Consider the following 26,539-nt stretch of genomic DNA (forward strand, 5'->3'; position numbering starts at 1 on the left):
GTGCTCTTTCAGTCATAAAGGTGTCACAATTGTTAAATAGATTTATTTTTTATTTAGTTTCAGACAGTAAATTAATAATTTGGTTTATTAAATGGTCCTCCTGAAACACTTAGGTCAATACGGACACTCTTTGTTTCCCCCATACAAGTTTCTGTCATTATCTGATACAGCACATTTGCCATGTTGTCTATAAACGTTAAGGCTGAACGGAGCTTTGACGCGTATATGTTTCTAGTCGGACGAATATAGCTGACGTCCCCCTGCCGAGGAGAAACCGGAAGTAATACAAGGTCTCGTAACTCACGTGTACAACATGAAAAACTACAAAAAGCCTAACAATAACTTTAAAAAGGGTAAATTCAAGCCGGGCTCGAAGAAAAGAGAAAACAAATGTATCGTAACGTTTGACGACAACGACAGACAGTAAGTACGTTTCTTGATTACAGCAGCTGTCAGCTAGCATCGTAGCATTAGCCGCCACTGTGCTGTTTAGTATTATGTTAAACTTTAGTTTTCTAGCAAACATTCGTGTTATTTTCGAACATTATTATTCATGTATGTGCTACGTAGGGTGTAATTCTTAATGTGTAGGGTTTAAGCTAAGTACATTTAAAGACAAGTTTCCCTCTGCCTGTAAATATCCCTTAGTTATCCCCTTAAAACAGTGCTTCAAGAGGGTTCTCCACAAATCGTCTGTAAATAGAAGATACCATAAGATGTTAGTGATGGGCTATTTATTATTATAATAATAATAATAATAAAATTACAAAAATCTGGACATGTTTCCCAATTGCCAACAATGATTTAAACAATTGTTATTGTGCTGTTCTTCTAGGAGACTTGACACAGACTTGACACATAAAGCTCATGTTTTTATTTGAGTAGTTCACGATGTAATACATACTCAAAATTCATTCTTTGCTGCAATGTCAGCAAATACAAAACAAGTCAATAATGTTTATTCTCTAGAGCATATTCGGAACTCACCTGCACAGTCTTGAAATGTGAAAGTTTATATTCCCTCCAATCCTCTCTCAGGGACTTCCTCACGGGTTTCCATAAGCGAAAGGTGGAAAGGAGGAAAGTAGCATTGGCCGAAATTCGAAAGAAGATCAAGGATGAGCAATTTAAAGTCAGAGAAGAGGTAAATGTAGAGTGAAAGAACAAGTGCTTAAAATCTGACCTGGTTGACATAAATTAGATTGTGTGAGTATGCAAGGAAACGATGTACTGACGTTATGTTTGGCTATCCTCTTACAGAGGCATAAGGAATATGTGAAGTTGCTGAAGGAGAGGACAGAAGCTCTTGGTGAGTTAAAAACAAAAAAGAGCCTCAGCTCAGGTTTCTAATCAGTTAGCAGCCTTTGAAGTTGTACTGAATTATTTTCCTCACCTTTCAATTCATATCTCAGAGGACTGTGCAGAGGATATGGATAGTATGGTAACCAGTACAACAGAGTCTGTACAATATGATCATCCAAATCACACTGTCACCGTGACAACCATCAGTGATCTTGACCTCACTGGGGCTCACCTGCTTGGATCTGCAGCAAATCAGGTAAATTGTAATGCCTAAAGCTGGAACAGTTTTTAGTTTGTGTGTTCTCTTGGTAATAGTTCTACTTGGTCACTCTGAATGAATTTAATGAATATTTTGATGGAAATAAAACAACTTTAACACTGAGAATCTTTGCTCCCAAGGCTAATGGAGAAAGTGAAGAAAAAGGGGAGGAAGAGGGAGAGAAAACAAATCCAATGCCAAGAAAAGCTGGGAACCCAATCATGACCAAAAAGTAAGCTGTTCATTATGTTAATGTTTTTCAGACTTCATTCTGTGTTCTGGCAGTTTATTATGAAGAATTTTCATTATTTTAACATTTCAAATACAAAATGTTAGATGAATTCATGAATGAATACAGTCATGACGTAATGGCTGTCTACAGTTTTTTTTGTCTCTCTCTTACTCCAGCCTTGTTTTGTTCTCTCTCTCCCCTGCTGTAGGATCCGCTCCTTAATGTCATCGCTCAACACATTCACATGCAAGAGGAAGAGGAAAGGGAAGCAGGAAGGCCAAAGAGGACGAGGGGGTCGCTCGACAGACAACAAACGTGATATCAGGAAGATAAAAAAAAAGGGGAAGACCACCAAATCTCAGAGACGTCGCCAGACTGGAAAGCGGGAACGACAAATGGACTGAGTGTGTAAATTAAAAAACAACAATTGTTTTTCATGTCTGACTTCTGAAAGGACTCGACGACTTGTATCAGATTTATGCTCCCGAGTGGGAACAGGAAAAATGTATGTCGAGAAATGTATAAAATGACTACAGCCTGATGTGGACACTCCGTGACTACACCAGGTTTGACCATCAACTTCTAAAGTACCTGCCCTCTGAGATATTGTGCTCAAATGTATACATCTGTTTTTATAGTGTTGGTTCATAAAATAAACTTTATCTGCTGAATTTTTGTTCATATGAAAGATGAATCTTGTGTTTTATAGTCGTATACCACAAATGTCAGTGTGCTCTGTGTAGAACTGTATCCATCTTTGCTCTATTGTATAATAGGAAACCTCACGCTGTCGTCAACATCCTTTCTAGAACATCAGGAACTCAACCCTTCAGCACTAAGCTTCCTTACAGTTAAGTATTACATGAGAATAATACGAATTCTCTCCACTGTTAACATGACAACACATACACAAAGCCCCTGTTTTAATGTATGTTAACCCCCCCCCCCATCTCACCACCCGTGTTTATTTATTTACGTTAACCTGAGCCAGCATGTGGCAGCTGTCACTAGGATGAGCGTTTCATTTCGCTTTCTACAGCCAATGATATTTAATACAACCATTCAATAGAGGAACCAGCAGGTCACATGCTCCATGTTGGCTCTAGGTCTGTGTGTTCTTCACGTTTGGTGCTGTGTTTACCGAGAGCCTTGATGGCTGCCTACATACTTCAGTTTCACTCATTGTCAGAGCAGCCAATCAGATTAATTTGAGAGTTTGGCAGCTCGGAGGACACAGAGCATGTGGACAAGGAGGCCTGTGAATGCTAGGAGTCTGATGGGCAGTTTATCCTGGGACTCCTCATGTCATATTCTAAACTGAGCTGACAGTGGGAGCTTCACTTCTCAGGTAATGCTCATAAATTCTCATTATTTTACAACAGAAAGTGTCTGCTGCTTTCGCCGTCCTAATAGCCTCATTCATCTTCTCCTGCAATTGCAGGCAGTGGTGCTTTTAAAGGCTGATGAATTATCTTGCATGTGTGTGTTGTGGTTGTAGTAATACTTCTCTGCTGTGGAGCTTTGACACTGCTCTCTCTGGATTGTGTTTCACTGTCCTCTAGTGTGATTAGTTATCACGCACCCTAACAGTTCCGCTTTAGATCTCGCATGAACCATGAAATGAAAGAAGCTCTTAAGTGTTGATTATGAGCGGCTGCTCTGTGCTTACACCTGCAGTGTCACAGCCATATGTTACCACCATGTGTTGACGAATGATGTCTTTTGAAAACCATTACAATACAACAGAGACTGCACGGTAATATTTTGGTAATAATTGTGGAATAGAGAGGTCATATTATTGTAATACTATCTTTTTTTCTGATGCAATTTCCAGCTTGATAATAACAATGGTAATTATGGGAACAGGGCGTAGTATTGCAGTGATATAATGTTACCAAAGTAATGTCCTGGTAATAGCTTGGCAATGAGAATTACTATAGGCTACCATCAGTACTTCACACAAATAATACCATATTATAAAAGTGAAATACATCCTCCCTTATGTTCCGTTTGTTACACACATAATGTGTCAATTTTTATCATGCTATTATTTTGTGATTACTGTAGGAATAAGATGGTATTTGTGTAACATTGTGTCCCTTTAACGAAGTTACCATGCTGTCACATTTAATATTGACAAGTATTAGTACATAGTACTAAACCGTAAAGTGAGACAATGCTGTCATCATACCAGTTTTAAATATACTCTCATAGACCTGTTTATTTAATCATTGTGTTTGTTGCTTTGAGCAGGCAGGTCTCCCCCCTCTAAATCCATCATGCCACTCTCCAATGATGAGCCCATCTGCCCCAAGTTCCAGCCCAACATCTTTGACCCCCTCCGCTGTCATGACTGCCTGCGCCAGAGGCACCTGCACGCTGGTGCAGGAGAGAACACTGAGGTAGCACCACAGCAGAAATCCACCACAGGAGGCACTGGAACTGGGATTGGGAGTGGGACAGGAGTGGTGTTAACACCAATCCCGTATCAGGCAGCGGAAAAAGACACCAGCAGCAAGGTAAGAAAGAGGAGAAGCCGGAAAGGAAGAGGGAGGGGACTGTGCAGTACAGCTGGGCAACAGAATAGAGATGAGAGATGGGCAGCTGGCAGTTAGACCATTAGAAGCCACAGGTGAAATCAGCAAGACAGAAAAATAATGAACGTTTCATCATGGTACTTTCATTTGGTTATTTAAACAAGAGAACTTCTCAAACAGCCATGCTGACAGGTTACAGTAGAAACATTGCTCGTAATTAAATTGATAATGGCCGAGGTGCAGTTCACTGTCATACTCTCATGACCTCCATTAGTTAACGTGATCAGTAACACCTGTGTGGTGTGTTCCTTCTAAAACATGTCAAAATGGCTGCTGTGCAAAAGGACCAATGACTCAAAGGTCAGGGTAGCAATGTATGAATAAAACATCAGCAGCAGCAGCACCTCCTACTTACACAGTTCGTGAGATCATAGACTGTATGAGTCTTTGGGGCTTTTTAGTGAATTCAGAAATGGTCAGAGACAGAATGAGTGGTAACAACCAAGAGCACAGCTCCTGATAAGCAGTGGTTCTTATTATAAATTAACGAAGTTGGATCCTTTACTGTCCTCTTGGGAATCACTTGTAATTTTAGACACGAGAGACAATGTAAAGACACAATGAGCGTGTTTACAGTATTAAACTGTAACAATGCCACGCTTTCCTGTTTTCTTGCTTCCATAACATGACTGCAGTTTTTTAGTGACCAGAATATAGCTGAAATTACTCTAGCACTAAAAGTCTGTTGTTATGGAGATGTGCAGTGCCGGTTACACATATTTTCGGACAGTTTTACACCTTTTTTTTGACAATCTATTTCATTTGAAGGTTTTATGGCCAGAAGAAAACGCTGAAATTTTAATGAGGAAAGCCACGAGCCAGGTTGAGTTACAGAGGTGTAACTCTAATCGAACAGCAGACTGAACATGTGAGTGTGTCAGAGAGGACACGCACTATTCAGCTTATGCTTTATTCTATAAGATGGAGCGAGACAGACAGTTCTAGGATTGCTGTTTACGCAGATTCCTATACTCATATTAAGTGTATTTTCTGTGACCTTATAAGCTAAGATATCTGGGGGTTTGATACTGAAAACTTTTTAGTGATTTTTTTTCAATGTTTTGATCACTTTTGTTTGGAGGTAAGTCGTTTGCTAAGAACACCACCAGTGCATCTTCTTTTGTGAGTGAGTGAGCGATGAGGTGTTCTCTAATGCTGTGATTGGCCCGTGTCTTAACGTGTCACCCTATCAGGAGGATTCTGACGGTTTGTCAGTGGTGAGCAGCTACTGTGATGTCAATGGAGGACGTCCAGGTTATAGAGAGAGCTCTTTGTGCATCCTGAGCCCAGACTGTGAGCTTTATATCTGTGACGGAGACGACGACGACAGCACTGACAGGTGAGTGCAATGATCAGTGATCGATACTTAATTTAGACTTGTCATGTAAACTGAAATGTGTAAAATAAGTGCTTTAGTGAACAAAAATATACTATTTAATCATGTAAAAACACAAGTGGTTACTGTAGAACATATCTCATAACTTGTATTTACAATCTCAGAACCCAAACTTTTATGAAGTGCATGTTATTTCTATGATCTCTAAATTACAAATTCAAATTTCTCTCCCCCTTTTCCCCTTCCATATCTGCTCTTGTCATTCCTCTCCCATCTCCTCTTCCCTGTAGCTGTCGTGATCAGAGTGACTACCAGGAGTTCAGCGGCTCCATCAGTGGAGAGGACGAATATCTGCCAATACGTCGACAATCTTCCAAGCTTGGCATGACTCGGCTCGACCCGCCGCCCCACCGGCCCAACCCTCGGGCCTGGATGGATGAAGCTCGGAGCAGAAACGGCTTCACCGGGCGATCAGGTGTGTGAAAGCTGACTTTGTATATTGTTGTATTTGTCAACCGTTTATACGATTTGTTGGTTTGTAGATACAGAAGAGTTGGAAGGAAGATCTCTCTCAGGTCTCAGTATGAGTCCTGAGGACCGTGCGTTCAGTTGACTTATGAGTTACTGCACTCAACTGCTCCATATCTAATTACAGCCAAAGGTGTTCTTTACTTGGTAATACCGTTTGATGTCATCAGCTGAGGTGTCCCACAGCAATTATCAGTAATACAATATCGCTCAGTTTGTGTCAGGAAACCTCTGGTAGTGGCTTAGCTGTTGAACTTTGATGTGTGTATCTCCTATTTCCCTATGGCCCTCCTTCTTTCTATTTCTGTCACACTGCCTGACTCCTTTCTTATTCAAGGGATAAAAGACGAGAGAGAGAAGCGTGAAAGTGGCTACTTCTCCTTGGGGAAGGCAGCGGGCGCCCGTTCACTCCGTGATAACAGCCCGCCTTCTCCTTTCCGCCATTTTGAGAAAGGACATCCGCTCTTCAGCAACAGAAATGTCGAACCCAAAGACACCATCCCTTTTAGGAACCCTAATCTCGGCAAGGCCTCCGAAAGGCCGATACCAGAGTATTCAGATGAAGATCTCCCTGTGGAAATCCCACCTCCTGATCCTTATGAAATTGCTGTTGAGGTTGAGGCACAAGTTGGCCCTCGCTCTCCAAGTCCAACTCCTTTTAAGATAGCAGAGTCGCTGGCCTCAACAGGCCGGAAGGGTTTCAGTGGTTCACATAGCCGGGGAAATCCTTCATCTCAAGTTTCATCCTACCAACAATCAGGACGATATGATTCCTCAAAGCATAGTTCAATTCTACAATCTCGCTCTTCGTCTCCCTCACGTGGAAATCTACCGTTCAGACGCAGTGAGTCCACTGTTTCCCTTAGCAAGCATAATTTTGATGGTGGAGGGCGGTCTCAAGGGGCAGAACCAGGATCCAGAAGCTCCTTGCAAAGCACACATGCCCGACGCTTTGAGTCGGGAACACTGCCAAAAAACTTCAAATCGCTGGCTGGTTCAGTCCAATCCCAATCCAGCACGGTTTCTGACTTTAGGAGTGCCTTGAGGAAAACAGAAGTAAATGGGACTTGGAGTTCTCGGGGTCAGGAGAGCAGAAGCTCATCTCCCTCCAGGAGGGACTATAACTCTCAGCGACCTATGTCTCTCCGTAAAACTGAAACCATAAGCAGTTCTCCACCAGGACATGGGCGCGGCAGTCGTACTTCATCTCCAACTAGGAGAACTTCTGCAAGTCGACATGACAGTCACAGTTCCTCACCACCACGGAGAAATTACAGCTCATCGAGCCAGACCCTCTTACGTAAATCTGAATCAATCATGTCTCTGAATGGACGTAGTCACTACGGACGCTGTGGGTCTCCAATAAGAGAAGGCTATGACATTGAAAGCCAAGCTCTGTTGCGAAATTCAGCAGCAAGGAATGGACTGAATGATCAAGAAAATGAACAAGAAAGTCCCACCATGTCTCCACCCAGGCAAGGTTATAACACACCGAGCCAATCCATACTCCGTAAGACAGAATCGAACCCCGTTGGTAGCAATCGAGGTCATGACAGCCGTTGCTCCTCCCCCGGAAGAAGAGGCTATGAAACCCCTAATCAATATCAGCTTAAGAAAACAGACACCAGTGGTTCATTAAAGAGCCGTAGTCATGAAAGTCGTAACTCCTCGCCCTCAAGGAGAAGCTATGAGGCACCTTCTCAGTCTCTGCTGCGCAAATCTGAGGAAAACAGGTCTGTGAGAAGTTGTGATAGCCGCAGTTTGTCACCCTCAAGGAAAAGCTATCATGGCTCAGACCAACACTTACAACGGAAAACACAAACTAACAACTCCCTGCACAGCAAAAAACCCAGCAGCCGCAACACTTCTCCCACTGGAAAAGGCAACAGTGACCCACCAGGATATTCTGTCCTCAGAAATGCCACTAATGGGGGCTCCAGTCATTTTTCTCAGAGAAAAAACACTTACAATGACACAAAGTCTGACTCCAAACACTCGCCACGGTCCTGGCGGGAATCAACTCACACCCTTCGCAGCTCTTCATTATCTCGTTCAGCTTCACCCTCAAGACAGACCCCAAGTGGGAACAGAGCAGCTCCTGTTACCTTGGAAACCCCTCGGAGCCCCAGCAGCAGCAGCATCAGGTCTAGGGGTGGCAGACACGTCCATGAGGATCGCTGCCTCTCTCCTAAAGACAAAAGGCCCTCCCTCCACACACGCAGCCCTTCTCCTCCACCTCAAATTCAAATGCAGCGGCACACCTCCTCTCAGAGCTCCATGGAGTCCTCTGAGTCAGCCCAGCTGTCAGTGGGGTCCACAGGAAGGAACAGGGAGGAGTACGCAGCATTGGCAGACCTGCCCAAAGTCAAGAGAATCCATCTGAGGGAAGAACCAGGGCACGTGGGACAGCCTCACAACCAGCAACCCCCTCGGAGACAGGAACTCTTCAAACCAGCAAGGTTAGACTTTGATTCAACTCAGGTAACACAGTATCTAAATTTAAATCTAACAATGACAAGACTAATGTTACATATTCTGTTGAGTAGTGCTCTTGCAGCAGCCGAAACCTTTCCAACACTGTAGAAATCTATATTTCTAGTCAAGGTAATGGACCATTTTATTTTGGTTACCTTTTAATGACATCACGTGCTTTACTGTCTCTGCTATAACTTTCTCACAGTGAGAAAGGGAATGTTTGTTGTTATGTTTATTAAGTGCATCACTTAGCTCAAATACACAGGGAAGACAACTAAAATTCCCACGATCCCTTGCTGCTTCCTGACACCGTCCAACTAGGCCTTTGACTGAGAGACTCCTACAGGCATACTGTGTGTTTAACAATAAATAGTGAAGCTGTCCACAATGTAAGAGTGTACATCACAACTATTTGATGCTTGATTGCGTTGCTTTATCCACACAATCAGTTTGGATCATTGATGATTACCTGTGTGTGCTTTTACAGCCACTCCTTGAGCAAACATCCATCCAGAGAGTGGGATGAGACTGTGGACACTGAAAGAGAATGGCACTATAGTGGCAGTGGTTACCTGTCTCGGGCTCACTCCACCACCTCATTACAAGTAGGTTGACAGCCTGGAGTGAAGACGACATTCAATCACAGTACTTTTTTTTTATTCTTCTCTTGATCCAGCTGCGTAAATCTTAGTTCTATTTGAGTAACCTTTTAAAAAAAAAAGTAAACACAATGTTTTACATTTAGTAAAATGGTACTTCTTCCCTTTGTTTTGCCAGTGAAGTCAAACATAAAGAATATTGGATTTCCTAGTACAATATAATCCATAACAGTACAATTGTGGCTCTGTTGGTTTCTCTTACCTGATGTGTTAATGCTTAACCACATCTTCCACATACCATACACTAGAATGGAAAAAGTCAGTGGATGTGAAACTAAGTTGGTCTCTATATTTGCTTATTAGGACCTTGATTATAACTACACAGCATCACAGTTAGATTTAAATCATAATGGAGCATTATCACCTAATCAGAACATTTAAAATTGGTACTGAACACAAAACAATCAAAAATAGGACAAATTAGATTGTTTCAAATGACATTTTCTATTCAGACGTAAATAATTTTTTATGCCCTAATAACTACAAGCTGTTCTTCTCCAGAGGTCTGGCAGTCCCACAGCAGATGAAGGCAGTTCTTGGAAAGGTAGTCACCACAAAGTAGAACAAATGCAGGTATGTGGTCCACCCCAGTCCATTCTTAAGCCGTTTTCAGGCATGAATTCTGGGTAATGTCAGGAGATTTGGGTCAGGAAATCCTCCAGAGTTTTTGGCAAGAGATTTTCTTCTGCGTGCATTCAAAGCACCAGGAGAATCTTTAGAGGATTCAGGTGAGGGGTTGATGCCTGGTTTCATTATACAGGCGGCAGGACACCCATTCACTGGCTGAGGATCCTGCAGAGGTCCACAGACGTCTACTAGAATGTATACTCAGGACTGGCAGGAGAAGCTCCACAGTGACTTTTGCAGACATTTGTAGTCACACATTCAGCCCCTGTGCACAATCTCCAAAGAATCTCTGGATTCTGAAAGCAGCTTCATTGTATCGCTCTGTAGAGACAATCTCCCACTCTCTATGGCACTGTATGTGGGGAGTGATGTCATACAGTTGATTCTCCTCTTATCCGTCATCTTTGAAGTGAATGCCAAAAATCTCGAGCACACATGGTTTGACGAATTTTCTTGCAGCTGAGTCTATTTTAATATATGCTGTCTTTCTGCTTCATATTTACCAGACTGCTGCTGGCAGCTGATCCAGTGCTGACACACATTCTGTCTATAATTATACAGCTTTTCATGCACTTGGCAAACTAACCTGCTGGCATGTCTTTACACTGTGTGGCTTTTTAAATTCTCTGCATGTTGTTTGTGTGTGTGTGTGTGTGTGTAGATACTTCACCTACACCCTACAGGCATTTCATAGGAATGACTGAGCTTTGTCAATTGTGGTCTGCTGGGGCATGTGTTGAAATTCCTGAACTGAAACCAATAGCTACCAAAAGAGGATTTCAGAGGAGGGGGAGTGTCACTCTATATAAAAGCCCAAAAGATGTTAAGTAAGGAAAATATATCCAGTATATTAGATAAACCTTTCCATGCCATGGAATTCTAATCAAGTTATTATTCCGTTACTATCCTGATTCTGAGCAAGTCCTTAGAAAGGAAATATCACATGATCCCACTCACGTATGATGAGTTTCAGCTGTATCATCAGCAGCGTACTACAGAATGGAAAACAAACAAAAAGAGTTATAGATATAAATGCAAATGCACTTTACATTATATTACTAAACTCTTCTAAACATTTGTGTTTATTGTTTTTGCAAAATCACATTGCATTTTTCACACAACAACAACAAAAGAGTGTAGACATTAACCAACACACAAGGAACTTACTTTCACTGTTGTTCTATATATTAAAAAAACAACACAAAAATGTGTTATTTTACATAAAACAAATTTTGGGTGGCTTTGATGCATTATTAGTTTTTGTGTAGAAGCCAATTTAAAATGTACTACCCTCTTAAGTCGTAACATTCCAAAAAAACAGCTATAAAAATTGAACAGATTGTTTTTCTGCTATTGTTTGGTTAAACCTGATCAAAACTATTAATGATTATCAGGATTTTAACCCTTTAAATGTACCTGATGCTATATTTTTAGGAAAAAAACACACACAAAATTGTTACAGTATATGGAAAATAACCATTTTTTATTTTTTATTGGAATGTTTGCTATTTTCGACATGGGCTGAAGTTGTTTAAGATACGTGTACAGAAAATTTATTAATCTGTAATTGTTTTGACAGTTTTTGGAAGTGGACATTTTTGTCCTCTAATGACGTAAGAGGGTAGAGTAAAGTAAACTGACACCTGAGGGTTGAAATGGACTCCCAATGTTTTTAAAAGTCTTACCTTGCAATGACTGCATGTGACATACATTGTTGGTAGTAATAATAGAGACTATAATGTTCCTCATGTGGCCTGGTAGGTTAGGACCCTCTCTTGTGGACCCTCTGTGCCTCAGCAGGTCCTCGGACCTCATGTTTTGCACAGACAGAGCAGAGGCAGCACCGTGTGGTTTTTTTCTCTCTCAAACTATCTTCGCGGATCCGCCCAGGAAGTGGCAGAAAGACGGAGGCAGAGCAAGGCACACGTAACATTAGCTTCTCGCTGCTTTTCACAAAGTCGAGAAACTGTGGGTTTTTTTAATCACCCACACGTTCACCCACATTTACCCGGATTAAAACGGATTCTTCTTGGGACAGGACACACTGCTGCCGTGGACTCTGGCGCTTCGCTAGATTCAGTGAACATGGCTATGAATGGCGGGGTTTTACTTTAACGCTTTTACCAGAGACGACGAAGCTGTGTTTCAAGTTTGAGAGCAAGAAGAGTTGTTGTTTTTTTACGTCTGTTTGTTTGTTTTTGTGCGCTAACGGTGCTTTTATTTTGTCTTTCTTTCACCTTCTCTGGACGCTGCTATCATGACGGTAAGTTAAACATCTCCGTGAAAGCACTTTTGTTTTTCCTGTCTGTCACTTCTTCCTGAATTTATATTGCAAATGAAATCTGGCCTGGCGCAAGCCTGTGTAACATTTAATACAAAAAAAGTGGAGCTGTCGAGTAATACATCTTATATTTCAACATGTCAAAGTTCAATATTACAAATCAGAAACGGCCTTATAGAGTCGATTTATCAATAACTTCATTTGGACTCGTTATATTTAGAATTAATTTATTCTACTGTATGTGTTAGGACTTTGGATATATTTGAAATAAAAATTGCCCAAATGACGGCTGGAAATCAAGCATTAACTATTTAACTACGGAGTTTGATTAACATTTTTATTATAAAGATTAATGCAGATAATAAGTAATAATAATGATGATTTTTTTTTTCATTTGGAGTTTAATAAATGATATAATCACTGAGATGTTTTGCCTCAGATTTGTTTGCATATGTTGTTAGTTTAAAACCAAGATTAAATGGTTCATACTTGGTAACAAAAATCGTCTGAGACTGCCAGATATTTACCACTACAATTGCCTGTGTTGATTGATTTGTACGTTTTTATTGTGGTCCAAGCATAAATGCTCAAATTATTGCTATTTAAACACATTTTAACATTTTTGTGGGCCAATACAACATGTCTGTCTGCAGGTGTGGTGCAGTTTTATCTGTGTTTATCTGTCTCAGTGTTTACAGTTGCAGGACGTGTTTATAATTAGTAGCAGTGTCAGTTTGTTACAGCAAGCCCTGATGTTTTCGTGTTTGCTCAGACATGGTTTTTACTTTGCTCAGAGAGCTACTCTATATCTATTTAACAAAACAGAACCAAGTGAAGGGGGGAGACCCATACATGCTGTAATCTATGCTAATGAGGGACAGGGTCAGGAAGAGTGGACATCGTCTGTAGCTGTCACCACTCTTTTGACCTTCTTTCCTCTGTCATAGAAGAACAGGTCGCTGTTCTGAAAGCATGAAAACAAGGAGAAGCCCTGTTGCATTATGGTTATTCATAACAAATGCCGGCCTGCTGTGTGTTTCCCCCTCTTGACTGCTCCCTGACCTTGCTTTTCGGCATGTATAGACAAGATAACTTTAATTTATGATGAGGTTTGGCACATTGTAGCGTGCTCCTCTTGCGTATTCCCATATACAAACATGCAGTTTGGGTAAGCAGAAAACACCCCAGCAATACCTTTCAAATTGGATTATACAATTTATATAATTCAGTTATATCTTCTGTTGCTCTACATCACGAGGGTGGTGATGAAAGTAACTCAAAAAAAAATTTGGTCAGAACAAGAAACTTCTTTAAAAGCGGCGTTATCTTGTGCAGCTGTCAGTCTGTGAAATATGCTTCCTGTTTGTTGGCAACACCTAGTGTTATATGTTATGTTATATGTGTTTGTTTGTGTTTCTCTCTGTTGAGAAGACATTAAACATTTCTCAACGTGGTCATGAGACCTCAACATTTGTCAGATTAAAGAAGCTCAGTATCATAAAGGAGCTGGATTACACTGAGAGAAACTGGGTGGAGCTGTGGTTTACAGGAACACAAGTCAAGTCAGGATGGGGATGTAAATACAGAACCTGACTGTTTGGAACAGACATATACAAGAGTTCAAATATGAGCGACAAAGATAGAAAAACAAACTGGGCAAAAGACATTTAAAGATTCACAAAGATAGTTTTTAAAAAAGGTGGAACATGAGGTGACAAATGCAGTGAGAGATTGAAATGTAGAGGAATGTAATAGTGAAGAATGATAAGTTAAGGCAGGAATGTATGCTGGAAAAAGTTGCCTAATCTTAATCAGGGATCAGCACTTCTTGAGGTACCCCGTGCATGTTTTCCTCTTCCTGTCATCGAGTCTAAAGCTAAAGCAGGCCTGTTCCTGGAAACAGTGCAGGGTAGCTACGACTTCTAATGTATCATCTCCCACTGCACCGCCGAAGCCAGAGACATGCGTTATATTTCATAATGTGCAACAGAGTTGAGTTATTATGGAGGAGTGACTGTCGACACCGGTGTTCCCACTGCAAATCTCTCGCAAGATTCCAAACCTCTCCTCCCTGCACCAGCGATGCACTGCTTTTAATCTTCATGTCAGCTGTCTGTAGGTTATTTGTGAGGTTGCAGTGACTGTTGGCTTTCCTGTAGTGTCATTATTTTGATGTCATTTTCACACCTCCTGCATCTGCCTTTGCAGCCGCCGCCTATTTTTCATATCTGGTGCAAGGGTTCTCATCCTCACCCAAAAAACTTCACATGTGAAAGTTGTTTTTCAACATAGTCGAGGTGGTAAATGTCCTCCACTCGATCATCTGTAGTTGCTGATTTTAGGAAGTCCCTCCCTGTCATGTGCCATCTTTTGATGGTTAAATAGGTTGCCTCTGTCTTTGTGGATTTCTTTGTGCAGATACAGTACTTGATCACAGGCTTCTTTCATTCTTTCTTGTCCACTTTTTGGCTTCTCACCTACTGATTTTCAAAGGGCGTTATTTGGGAAACATTTGAGTTTTTTTCTGGACAGTGATGTAAGGTTTTATAGTCTACAGTTATGCACCACATTGGGAATTATGCTCCTTGTTTACAAGTGAAGCTGAGAGGTTTCTGGAAGTGCCATCATATGTTGCAGAGTTAGAGGTCAACTGATATGTTTTTCTATAGTAATCAGGACCACTGGTGGTTGATGTATGAAGCAGATGTTTTTAACCCCCACTATGTCCCTGCTGGGTTTATTTCTCTCTTTTTCTTCCATCTGATAAAATATTGCAGTTTAATGCACCAAGGTTGTATATGTGCTTTAAAGTGCTTGAATTCTAATGTTGTGTTTTAAGGTTTGAAAAGTGCTTGATTTACACAGACAAAAAACAAAGATCTGTCCAAACTTTACATGAAGATCAGTGAACCTGTGTATACTGTGTTCTCTGTCTTTCTCTGTCTTTCTCTCTCTCTCTGCCTCGCAGCCTGACCTCCTGAACTTTAAAAAGGGATGGATGTCAAAACTGGACAACAGTGGAGAGGTAAAGTAAAGCTGATGTCACATCTTCACTGCCTTCTTGACTCAATCCCTCACTCCTCATAGGAACATTTGTGTGTAAACGATAGTGTCAGATTATCCTTGTAATGAAATAACAATAATAGCTCTGTGGCTTTAGGCACAAATGGTGTCTTGTCTCTTTGAATGACAATTTTAATCTCAATTTCTCACTTCATACTTTAAGTGCTCAGTTTATCACGAGGCCTTCATGTGTCACTGATAAGTGTGGTGACCCATCTAGAAATTGAACATTAATACAACTCTTTTTGTTGTTACATTCTCAGATATCGCTGTCTTATTGTTTTGAAACTTTCTGCATTTGGACTGATGTTTTGCTGATCTCACTTCAGTCTTGGATTAATTCATAATCTCTTGTGTTTAGTGGAAGAAGCATTGGTTTGTTCTGACGGATGCTGGACTGAAGTACTACAGAGACTCGAGTGCAGAGGAGGTAGGTATTTTTGTTTTATATCTGACTTTTATGATCATCTCCATAATGGCATGTATCAAACCAGGAGTGTTCCAAACAGAAACAAGTATGGTGTATAGTTTCTGGCAATGAAAAGGGGGTAAGAATGTATCCTGTTTCTGTGAAGATTGTGATTGTTTTGTTATGTTTTCTGTGCAGAAAGATGATATGGACGGGGAGATTGACCTGAAACACTGTGTGAACGTGTCGGAGTTTGATGTGGAGAAGAACTATGGTTTTCAGATACAGGTTCGTATCTTTGTGTCTCTGTGTGTGTGTGTGTGTGTGTGTGTGTGTTGTCATTTCCTTTTTCATTCTCTTTCATTATCCTCTCCACCTCTCTCTGTATTTCTCCTTTTTATCATTTCTATCTCATTTCACATCTGTTGCACGTTTCCATCTCCTTTAATTGTGTCCTCTTTTGTTCTCCAGACAAGAGAGGCAGTGTTCACGCTGTCCGCTATGACGGCTGGGATCAGGCGGAACTGGATCGAGGTTTTAAAGAAGTCTGTTAGGCCGAGCAGCTCTCCAGACCTCACGCAGTAAGTGCAGTTGAATCATTGTTCATAAACCCTTGTACATGATTAATTAGGCAATTTTAATGTAAGACTAATAATATGTTGATATTTAGATGGTTACTGTGTGTATTATATTGTCAGACCTGGCACGCTGGCCTCTAATGCACTCACAGTTACTGTGACTTAATTGTCAGAGAATGAACTAATTCTGTTTTGGCGGGAGCTCAACCTTGAATAAACACAGTCAAATAAGCAGCTCTGTTACTCACAAGCACCAGCTACTTTGGCTCTGTTTTAGTTGCTGTGCACTTTGGCAGATGCATACGGATGAAATTCCCCTTATTAGTTTGGAGTGTCACCAAACACAATATATTTTGTTTACTTAATGATTCACCGTCAGCTGAGTGATCACCCTGAGTCAGGGGTGTCAAACTCAAATGACCTGGGGGCTAATTTGGTCAAGCGGGGGCCGACATAGAAGAAAAAAGGTGGAAAAAACAACTATTTAGTAGATTTACTGTTTAATTGATTTACTGTAGGAATTATGAGGCTATCAGCTAAAAGAATAAATCATTTTATCTCTTTTCTTCTCTAGATTACCAGATAGCAACAGTGACAAGGAAAACTCACATTCACGCTTCCTGCAGTCTTCCCGTCGCCTATCGTCACGTCACAATGAGGGCCAGTCAGAAACTCTGACCCTCGCGCCACCCTCTCAGCGTAGGTTCGACTACGTTGAGCTGTCACCTGTTCCCGTGTCATCCAGTTCTCTTCCGTCCCATCAGAGGGAAGCAGGAGAGGGGCAGGGGAGGGAGCACGTCCAGTGGCAGGAGGAGAGGAGCACAAACAGCCAGTGGGAGGCATTGCTTTCCAGGAAGGGCACGGGCACAGGATCCAATCAAAGGCTACGCCTTGAGGACGAACTGGAGAAAAAGTGGTCGGAGTTTGAGCGTATGCCTTTGAAGGAGATGAGCGCTTTGCCACCAATGGGATCACGGCCCTCCAGCCAGTCAGCCAATGAGGCGCTGCAGAGGGAGGTAGTGCGTGGAGATGATTTTCCTAATTTGCGAAATGAATAAAATGCAAATTAAACCCTTCATCTGTTTGGATGAAGTTGAAATTTCCCGTTTCTATCTTTTAACATTTGAACCTATTTTCTGACTTTTCTCTGCTCTTCAACACTGTTTTACATTTGAAATATTGGACATTCATATTATTATATAGTGGGAAACGAGAAAAAGCCAAAACAAAAACCAACAACTGCTGATTTAAGCAAGTGCTTGTAAAAAATACTTGAAGCTATGTTGAAGATACTGCTGACACTTGTGCCTGTTCTGTCTCTGTGTGATTTGATGTGCACCTTGGTTTGAATCTGCTGTGTATTTGTAGTCTTAATCTGCAACATGAGGCTTGGGAAAAAGCTCTGCTTAGCTTTTTAATAGACAAACAATTTACAGACAGTTGGTAAATTCATGTCAAAGAGAAGCCAGTGTGCATTTCTTCATTCTCAAGCTTCTTTAGCTGATAAGGTCAGCTTTAAGTTCAGTTTTTTTTAAACTTGATCACTGTAGCAAACATGAAATCCAACTGTGCATAAATTGATGGGTGTTCGCCCGCCACCTTTGTCGCTCAGTGGGCTTTACCTCTGTGCTTGTCTTTTCTCAGGTGGCGTCACTGAGGCAGCAGCTGGAGGATCTACATCAGGGGGGAAGAGGAAGGGATGGGATTGGGGGAGGAGGAGGAGGAGGAGAAGTACGACGAGGCTGCGCTCCTGAGACTCCCTGCGGCCGCAGCCTGGTAGCCATGGAGCAAGCTCACCGACAGGCGGTGGGGGAGCTGCAGAGGCAACATGAACGTCAGGTGAAGGAGCTGGAGACGGAGAAAAACAGGCTGCTGCTGGAGGAGACGCAGGACACAGCACGAGGTCAGCAGTCTGTAGTGATGGTAGCCGTCATTGTTTTAGTAATCTAGGATTAAATATTAGAGGTTTGCTCAACTTATTCAGTGCCCGTAATAGAGAGTGTAGGTATGATGTGAATTTTTTCCATAACAAACCACATTTAAAGGGGAAAAAAGTGCACATCATTACTCTGTAATGCTCCCATTCCACTACAAGTCAATTGTGTGATTCAATTTTCAGTAGATGTCTGTTGGTAATGCATTTTTTAAACTTTACTGTCACGTTGTAATAGACAGCATTTTGGCTTAAACATGCCATTAAGATGTTAAAAGTGATAACACATTGTCAGAAAATTACACAATCTGTATTTATATCGATCCCCTCTAAGCCTCGCTTTAACTTTGTTATTCTTTTGTCCATTTGGGAAAACAATGATTTGTAATTTCACAGAGGGACTGTGTTATTCCATTCCATGCACATAAGGGGGTTGCGTCTGTTCTAACACAACACAACACCAACTCAGAGGAAAAGTGCACGTGTCCTTGTTGGCTTCTTACTACCGGCTACTGTTTTAATGGCAGTTGCTGAACAGGACGTCACAGGGACACTTAAGTTGTTTGTTGCTCTTAAACATTGCGTCAATATCATGTCCTTTTTAAACACAGTTTATGACTTTTAGGTGCCGTTATCACAAGGTCATGTTGAAGTTTCTGTGTTTCCGTTTCAGTGATGGAGGCTTTGAGGAAGAAGCACAAGGAGGAGTTGGAGAGAGAGGTGGAGACGGTGAAGAGGCTGAGCAGCGGGATGTTGGACTCGCAGACTTTGCGAGCGCAGCAGCAGTAAGACGTTTCAGATCATTTTCTATCCGAGTGATAGACGTGGATACTGGGCATCTAGACACTGGCGGTCATAGGAAACGCTAACAAACCACATGTGCAGATCAAATTGAATAATGATTTAATGAAAAAGTCAATGAAATTCCTCTGTGTGATCTTGGACCACAAAATCTGTTGGAAACCACACATGAAATATGTTAGAGGGAAGTTGGCATAGAGCATTGCAGTCGTGGGGAAAACAAAGCTTATTCTCAATCAGAAAGCATTATATTGTTTATTACTTGTACCATATTTGAGTTACTGTCTATGTGGATATGTGGAACCAATGCATACAATGCAGAAAAGGGCCAACAGATTAATAGATAATGCAGAATATGGAGACCACACAAGTGAACTATTTTAAAAAAAATACAAGCTCTAAAATCTCTGGATTTCATTCATAAGCAAGAAATAACTTACCTCCAAATAAAATAAAGAGATTGTTTTCAGAGAGAGAATGGGGATATCATCTACAGTAAGAGGGAAACTAAATTTAAAAATGCAACTTTAAAAAGGTATGTGTGTTTCCGTCTCTTAAATTAAATTAACATAAATCAGTTTCAGAGAATGTACATAATACACATTTTTATATAAATATAAGGATGAAGAACAGCAGTGTAATCCAGGACAGTGATGGAAATGGAGTTTACTGCCAGAAATATCGTTTTGTTGTATTGAGAACATTAAGAGCATTGTGTAAATAACTGGAGAGGGTAAAGTAGTTGTCAAATAAAATTGTGCATTTTTCAACATCTTTGGAATACGTGCATATGAGGAGCGTGTAAAGCCCTCCCCTGTCCTGTATAAGCATCTTGCCTTAAAAATAAATTCTTGGTTGTTGCCCGGCCCTCGGTCTCGAGCAGTGCAGCCAAACACTGGTAAAGTACAGTATGTGAATAGCTTCCTTGTGCTTTTAAGTGGGAGTTAGTTGACCACAAAATGGTTTTCAGTGAATTTGCAGACAGTACAACAATCCAGGGTTCCTCATCTGAGCAAGGCCATTACTGCAGCAGCCGCTGAGTCTTGATAGGCACTAGAGGAATGTAGAAGCATTTGGTCATGGATTAGTTTTACTTCATAAGCTTCACAAGGCCTTTGACACAATGCTACGTCAATGCTGCTACTGGAACCTGCATTTTAGGGCTTAGCTGCGTTGCCTACTCTGCACTTTTTTGCCGATTCGCACACTCTTCCTTATTTTTGTGGTTGCTGGTCATGAGCTGTAAAGATGTTTTGAACCCACAGTAGAGAATACTTTCCTCTTGTAGATGGAAAAAGCACAGTCATGCCTTCTCACAGCATGTTGGTGTTATTTAATGCAAAACATATTATAATAATAATAATAATAATAATGTATCACACACTTCAGAGGTGCACTAGCTTTGTTTCGGTCATCTCACCAGAACAGCTCCATCAGTGTATTTCTGTTGTTGGTGTTTTTGCCACATTTTTAATGTGGTATTGGTTTGTTTCTTCAGGGCAGACACTCAGTCCTTGCATAGAGAGCTGGCTGGACTGTCAGAGCGCTATTCTCAGAAGTGCCTGGAGCTAAACCGAGCTGAACAAACCAACGCTGAGAGAGAGCGAGCGATCAGCCGCAAGGAGAGAGACATGGAGCAGCTGAAGAAAGAGAACCAGGTGAATTATCAGCATGTTCTTATTCTTGTTCTAAAGACGGTCTTTGTGCAACTGTACAGTTAGGCATCAGTACATTTTGAAAAGCCTGGTCTTGGATTTCTGAAGCAGTGTCAGTATATAAATGTCACACAACACAGCAGATTACATTGTGGAGTTAAGCCAGTCTGGGGGTTGTCATTCAAAATTGATGAAATATTTTCTGGTGCAGGACTTAAAGGTCCGCTTGGCGGAGGAGATCAGCCGCATACGGTCCGGTGTCACAGATCAGGGCTCAAAGGACAACAAAGACAGGACATCCTGTGAACTGGAGGTAAGGCGCTCATGACGTTGTACTCTAAACTAAAACCTGGTGAGGAGGGTTAACTTTCTGTAAGGACAGCACAACATTTTTTAAATCTAATTTTGAAAGAGGAGTGATCTAAAAATAAAGCAAATTCACTTAAGTTGCTTACACTCACTTACACTCACTTAATAATCAGTCATCAAGTAAAATATGTTCTCTGTGTTGTTGTTGTTGCTGTTTTTTTGCCAGTAAAATTAAACCATTCTATTTTGTTTTTCTCCCAGGTTCTTCTCAGGGTGAAAGAAAACGAGATAGAGTACTTGCACAAAGAGATCAGCTGCCTGAGGAATGAACTGCAGTTTCTTAACACGGTAAAATGCTTGCAAGGTTCTGTTTGTAGTTCTTGCATCTGTGAGCGCTTAATTTTTGCTGGAAAGACTAATTTCAGGAAAAGAGTAGGAAAAATAATAGATAACAATACCTGGCAATTTATGTGGGTTTTCTACCATATTGATAAGTTAGTTTTACACACATGTAGATGAACATGTAGCCTGTACATGTGCATTTTGGATTTGTCTTTTAAAAAACCTGAATGGAGACATAGAGATAGAAAATATGACATAAACGTGCAATGGAAACCAATTCAGTGAATAAATGAAGAATATTACGTGGAATATTTTATCACGTACTTAAGGATTTGCTTGGTGTTCTTAATTTAAGAAACGTTTGCACATTCTTATTCATCTCTGGTGACCCGTGCTTCTGCACCACCTACTTCTTATCTTGGTGATCTGACTCACAATATTCATTGAACAGCAGTAAATTGGAAACACATGAAAGCATGTTTGTTTTTCTGATATATGCTTTTTTTTTCATTTGCCACAAAAGATTGCTTTGTATTTTCCTGGAAACCTGCCATCAGTGAGCTTGTATGACAGATGGTAGATTTAGGAGCAGATGAAGCAGACTGAGGAGCTAAAGCCTGTCTATCCCTCTTTGCTCGGCAGGAGAAACGTGTGGCCTGTGAAAGATACACGGAGGTACGCGAAGAGCTGAGTGGCATGAAGGGCCGGAGCGACCGAGAGATCCAGAGTTTAAAGGAGCATCTGAGGTTGGCCATGGCTGCTCTGCATGAGGGACAAAAACTGGGAAACAGCCTGGACCACTGAGAACCTGTTGCTGGTACTAGAAGTGCACCATGTAGGGATATAGAGATTTTTTTTTCTTTCAGATTTCTATTTGCAAGTTTTTATTGTTTTATTTTGTTGCACAGGTGTGTCTACAGGTGGCTGCAACAAAGACAGATAGAGGAGCAGAGGAGAAGACAAGTGGACTTGTACAGTTGTACAGTTCTGACTGTGTGGGGACCATGATCATGCCTTAGATTTCAATCACTCTGCCAAGGAGCAGCATAGAGTAGACATTAGCTGGTTTTATTACACTGGGCTACACATGATGTATAAAAACTGCACTTTTTTTTATTCCAGCTTTTGTTTTCGTGAGTGAAAGCATGTGTGAGTGCACATTTTGTCTTAAAACTGGAACATTTGTCGAGCAGCATGTTATATATTTTTATCAGGTATTGTAGATACAGAGTTAATGCTGCATTAGCTTTTTGTTGGATAAACTTCTCCTTGCCATTGCGTCTTCTAGAATAAAAGACAGATAAAGAAGAGCTATTGTCATCGCAGTTTTATGTTGTACAGCTTATGGTTCACTTTTCCTAACATTTCTTAGGAAATGGGTGCTTATCATTTGGTGTAATTATTTTCTGCCTTGCACCATTTTTTGCTTTTAAAATCTGAAGAAAAGTGGGATTGCTGCAGGACAAGACAGCAAAGGGCTTTTTTTTTTATTAAAAAAAAAAAATCCTATCATGAGTGAGAAGTTGGTCTAATTGTATAGACTCACATTTAGGATCATTCATGCAAAAGCTGTTGAATGAATGTCGTCCCACATCAAAGATGTCTTTATTTTTAAACCATGGCTGAGAAGCAACAACTGAAGCTTCTCGTCCTCCCTGATCATTCTTTGGCATGTACACTATGTGCCACACCCACAACAAAAGACAGGTGTTGCATTGATGAGCCAATTTTTTTATGGACAGTATGTATTGTGATAAAATGACCTATCTACCTGCATTTTGAAAACCCTTTCATATTTAATGTATTGAAGAGTCTGTATCATCTTTGTAAATTATACACATTTTTGCAATCAATAAAAAAAGGTCAGCAAAAGCTCTGTATATGCAATGTCAGTGATTTCTACGGACTAAAGGAACAGAGTAAATATCATTAATTATATCAAACGTTAGTATGTATACATTGGAGTTTTAGAAACACAGTTTTAATTATAATGTGATGTCCTACCTAGTCCCATAAAATGCTTGTGTAATTATGTGTTTTTGGACACTGCAACAAGTCAGCAGACAAGAAATAGTCAAATATGACTAAAAACCATCTGTAGAGGATTATATATAATAATTATTATAATTATAAATTATATCATTTAACTTCCTCCAGTTTCCTTTGGAAATTCATCTTAGATTTACAGGTTTACTGTGATCAGGAAAGAGTAGTTTCAGTTAGAATTAATTTAACATGAGAGGCATTTAGAAAATAACAGCATAACCCCAGTAGGGATTGTTTACCCAGCAAAAATGCTCATGTTGTGGTGATTGTGAGGATGACACTGTAAATCTGTACAACAGTACCATCTTGCTGCCTCTTTGTATTACTATAACTCTGACCATTAAAATGTAAAACTAGTATAGATAGATAGATTTGCAGTTTTAAATAAGACACTAATCTGAAGAAATATGCCACAATTGAGAGGCAATAATTAAAAATAATTAAAATTAAAAACAGACGGAACAAATATACATGAACACAAATATAAAAAAATATAATATATAAAATAATCCACACTACACGGATATGTGATGCATAAGGCAAATATTCGTAAGAAATCTCTGCAAAAGGTTGCACTTATTTTGGACTGTCTGCGACTTCCAGCTATTGCGCTGAATCCTCCTTGCCTCCAGGTGGCACTACCTATGCTCTGCGGCGTTATTAAACGTTATCGCCCCAACAAGAAGCTTCAAAGCGGAAGTGCGCTGCATCGACTGCTGCCATGGCGTCTACGGCGGCTGCTCGAACGGCTGCAGGTGCTGCCAAAGTTGTTAAACCGATTTTTAGTCGGGACCTGGACGAAGCTAAGCGGAGGGTTCGGGAGCTGTACCGAGCCTGGTACCGAGAAATCCCGCACACTGGTAAGTGTGAGCTGCGGCCGCTGTCAGACATGTTAGAGCAGCGTCAGCGTCAAGGTCGTGTCTGTGTGGAGGTTAGCTGCTAGCTAACAGCTACATAAACATAACACTCTAACTGACAAGTTGTGTTGAATAGCAATTGACTGTGGCGTCGATATAGAATAACCACAATCACACCGTCAAATTTGCTCTTTCTTTTATTGGTCTGTGTTAAACTAGAGCTGTAACTAACGATTATTTTTATAATCGATTATTTTCACCATTAATCGAGTAATCGTTTGGTCCATAAAATGTCAGAAAACGCTGAAAAATGTTTATCAGTGTTTGTCAAACCTGGAAATTCTGATGTTTTCCAATGTCTCGTTTTGTCTTTGTTTTATGGAGCAAAGACGTCAGGAAATATTCTCATATAAGAAGTTAAAACAATCAGCCATCATGTTTTACTCATGAAAAAAGCTTTGTATAATTGACAAATAATTTAGTAATGGGTTAATAACCGATGAATTGAGTAATTGTTTCAGAACAAGGACAGAAATATTATTTTTTAGAATCAGATCAAGACTAGGGCTGCAAATATGAAATAACAATCTTTTTATTAACCAATCAAGTGGCTTAATATTTTCTCAAGTAACTGGTAAGTCTATGGCACCATGTAGGGTGGAAAAAAAGCGTGGTGGTTGCAGCTAAAGTTTAACACAATAGTCTTCATATGAAGACACTGTCATGTAAACAGCATTATTATTATTATTATTATTATTTATTATTTATTTATTTATTTCGGTCATGACATTTAGATCACTCATCACATAACATTGCAGTTCACACAATATACATAACCGAAAGGGAAAGCGGGAGAAGCAAAGCTTAACTAGTCCCGCCCCATTATCATCATACATTTCATTTCCTTTTTTTTTTTTTTTTTTTTATTTTGCTTTTTTTTTTTTTTTTTTTTTAATGACATTTTGACAAAGAAAACATGTTTCAGCATCCGGTAGCACTCAGAGATATAGTCTAGCTCTAGACAGTCAACTCAGACTCCATGTGTGTATGTTCATGTGTCCATGGTGTTCCATCGCGCCGTTGCACCGTTTCCCCCAGTGTCTACAAATTTCTGTCTCTGACCTTTGTCATATTTTCTTTCTGTGTCAGTCTGTATCGATTAATAGTCATCTCTACATACTTCTTTTTAAATACACTCAGTTTTGCTGATTTTTTCATCTCCTCATCCAGATTGTTCCACTGTCTGACCCCCGTGACCGATACAGTAAAGGATTTTAATGTAGTTCTTACCCTTCTCTGCCTAAACCTCATGTTCCCTCTTAGATTGTGTCCCTCCCCTCTGTTCAGGAATAATGTCTGTAGATTGTGAGGGAGGTTTTTGTTGGCAGCCCTATAAATCATCTGTACTGTGCGGTATTTTATTAAGTCATAGAATTTGAGTATTTTTGATTTGGTAAATAGTTGATTTGTATGTTCTCTGTAACTGGCATGATGTAGGATTCTCAAGGCTCTTTTTTGGAGTATAAACAGGGGATAAGTAGTGGTTTTGTAAGTGTGTCCCCAGACCTCTGCGCAGTATTGCAGGTGTGGAGAGACTAGTGCGCAGTACAACAAGTACAGTGCCTTCTGGTTTAATAGTTTTTGTGCCCTCCAAAGTATGGACACACTCCTGGCCAGCTTGCCTTTTAACTGTTTGGTGTGTGGCTTCCAACTTAACATGTCATCAATAATCACTCCCAGCACTTTGTACTCTTTAACCCTTTCGATGTCCACTCCATTAACTTGTATGTTAATACTAGTCTTACATCCTTTTTTCCCATACAGCATATATTTAGTTTTCTCTAGATTTAGAGATTATCTGATTAACTTCCTGAGGAAAGGGACATACTAATAATGAAAAGTGCATTTGTGCATGTTTTATTTCTCCGGGTTCTCTGGTTTCCCCACAGTCCAAAAACATGCAGATTTGGGGATTAGGCAATTTAGACCCTCTAAATTGACTGTAGAAGTGAGAGTGGATGGTTGTTTGTCTCTATGTGGCCCTGTGATGGACTGGTGACCTGTCCAGGGTGTATACCGCCTTTCGACCCCACCTCCCTCATGTGGAGGATAAAGTGGTGGAAGATGAGTGTGTGAGTGAGTGAGTACTTGTGTCCTGGCAATTTTGTGTTGTAGATTAGAGTGATCATGTTTTACTTTATTTTTTTACACATTCTCATCACATCCTTTCAATTCATAACTAGAATGTTG

General features: G+C 40.5%; 3 protein-coding genes across 6 annotated transcripts; all 3 read left to right on the forward strand.

Annotated features, from left to right (window-relative positions):
- Positions 1-248: 248 nt before the first annotated feature.
- nol12 (nucleolar protein 12) lies at positions 249-2,464 on the forward strand. The gene is made up of 6 exons (XM_058653452.1): positions 249-423; positions 1,039-1,144; positions 1,261-1,309; positions 1,413-1,558; positions 1,702-1,793; positions 2,002-2,464. The coding sequence occupies exons 1-6, from the start codon at positions 314-316 to the stop codon at positions 2,195-2,197; spliced, it is 699 nt and encodes a 232-aa protein (XP_058509435.1). The 5' UTR covers positions 249-313; the 3' UTR covers positions 2,198-2,464.
- Positions 2,465-4,066: 1,602 nt separating this feature from the next.
- Positions 4,067-10,018, forward strand: LOC131475279 (serine/arginine repetitive matrix protein 2). Its single transcript, XM_058653249.1, has 6 exons — positions 4,067-4,312; positions 5,584-5,729; positions 6,017-6,201; positions 6,592-8,713; positions 9,217-9,334; positions 9,890-10,018. Exons 1-6 carry the CDS (start codon positions 4,073-4,075, stop codon positions 10,016-10,018), a joined length of 2,940 nt encoding a protein of 979 aa, XP_058509232.1. The 5' UTR covers positions 4,067-4,072.
- Positions 10,019-11,880: 1,862 nt separating this feature from the next.
- On the forward strand, positions 11,881-23,258 carry triobpb (TRIO and F-actin binding protein b). 4 transcript variants are annotated; one of them, XM_058653409.1, is made up of 13 exons: positions 11,881-12,278; positions 15,265-15,321; positions 15,721-15,789; positions 15,967-16,056; positions 16,240-16,349; positions 16,921-17,365; positions 17,991-18,249; positions 18,953-19,064; positions 20,579-20,738; positions 20,947-21,048; positions 21,306-21,392; positions 22,029-22,221; positions 22,295-23,258. In XM_058653409.1, exons 1-12 carry the CDS (start codon positions 12,273-12,275, stop codon positions 22,188-22,190), a joined length of 1,659 nt encoding a protein of 552 aa, XP_058509392.1. In that variant the 5' UTR covers positions 11,881-12,272; the 3' UTR covers positions 22,191-22,221; positions 22,295-23,258. The 4 variants fall into 4 exon arrangements, with proteins under 4 accessions (XP_058509392.1, XP_058509391.1, XP_058509390.1 ...); XM_058653408.1 differs by having other exon boundaries at positions 22,029-22,203; XM_058653407.1 differs by having other exon boundaries at positions 22,029-23,258.
- The last annotated feature ends 3,281 nt before the right edge of the window (positions 23,259-26,539 follow it).

The sequence above is a fragment of the Solea solea genome, chromosome 16 (genome assembly GCF_958295425.1).
Source record: "Solea solea chromosome 16, fSolSol10.1, whole genome shotgun sequence".
Taxonomy (NCBI): domain Eukaryota; kingdom Metazoa; phylum Chordata; class Actinopteri; order Pleuronectiformes; family Soleidae; genus Solea; species Solea solea.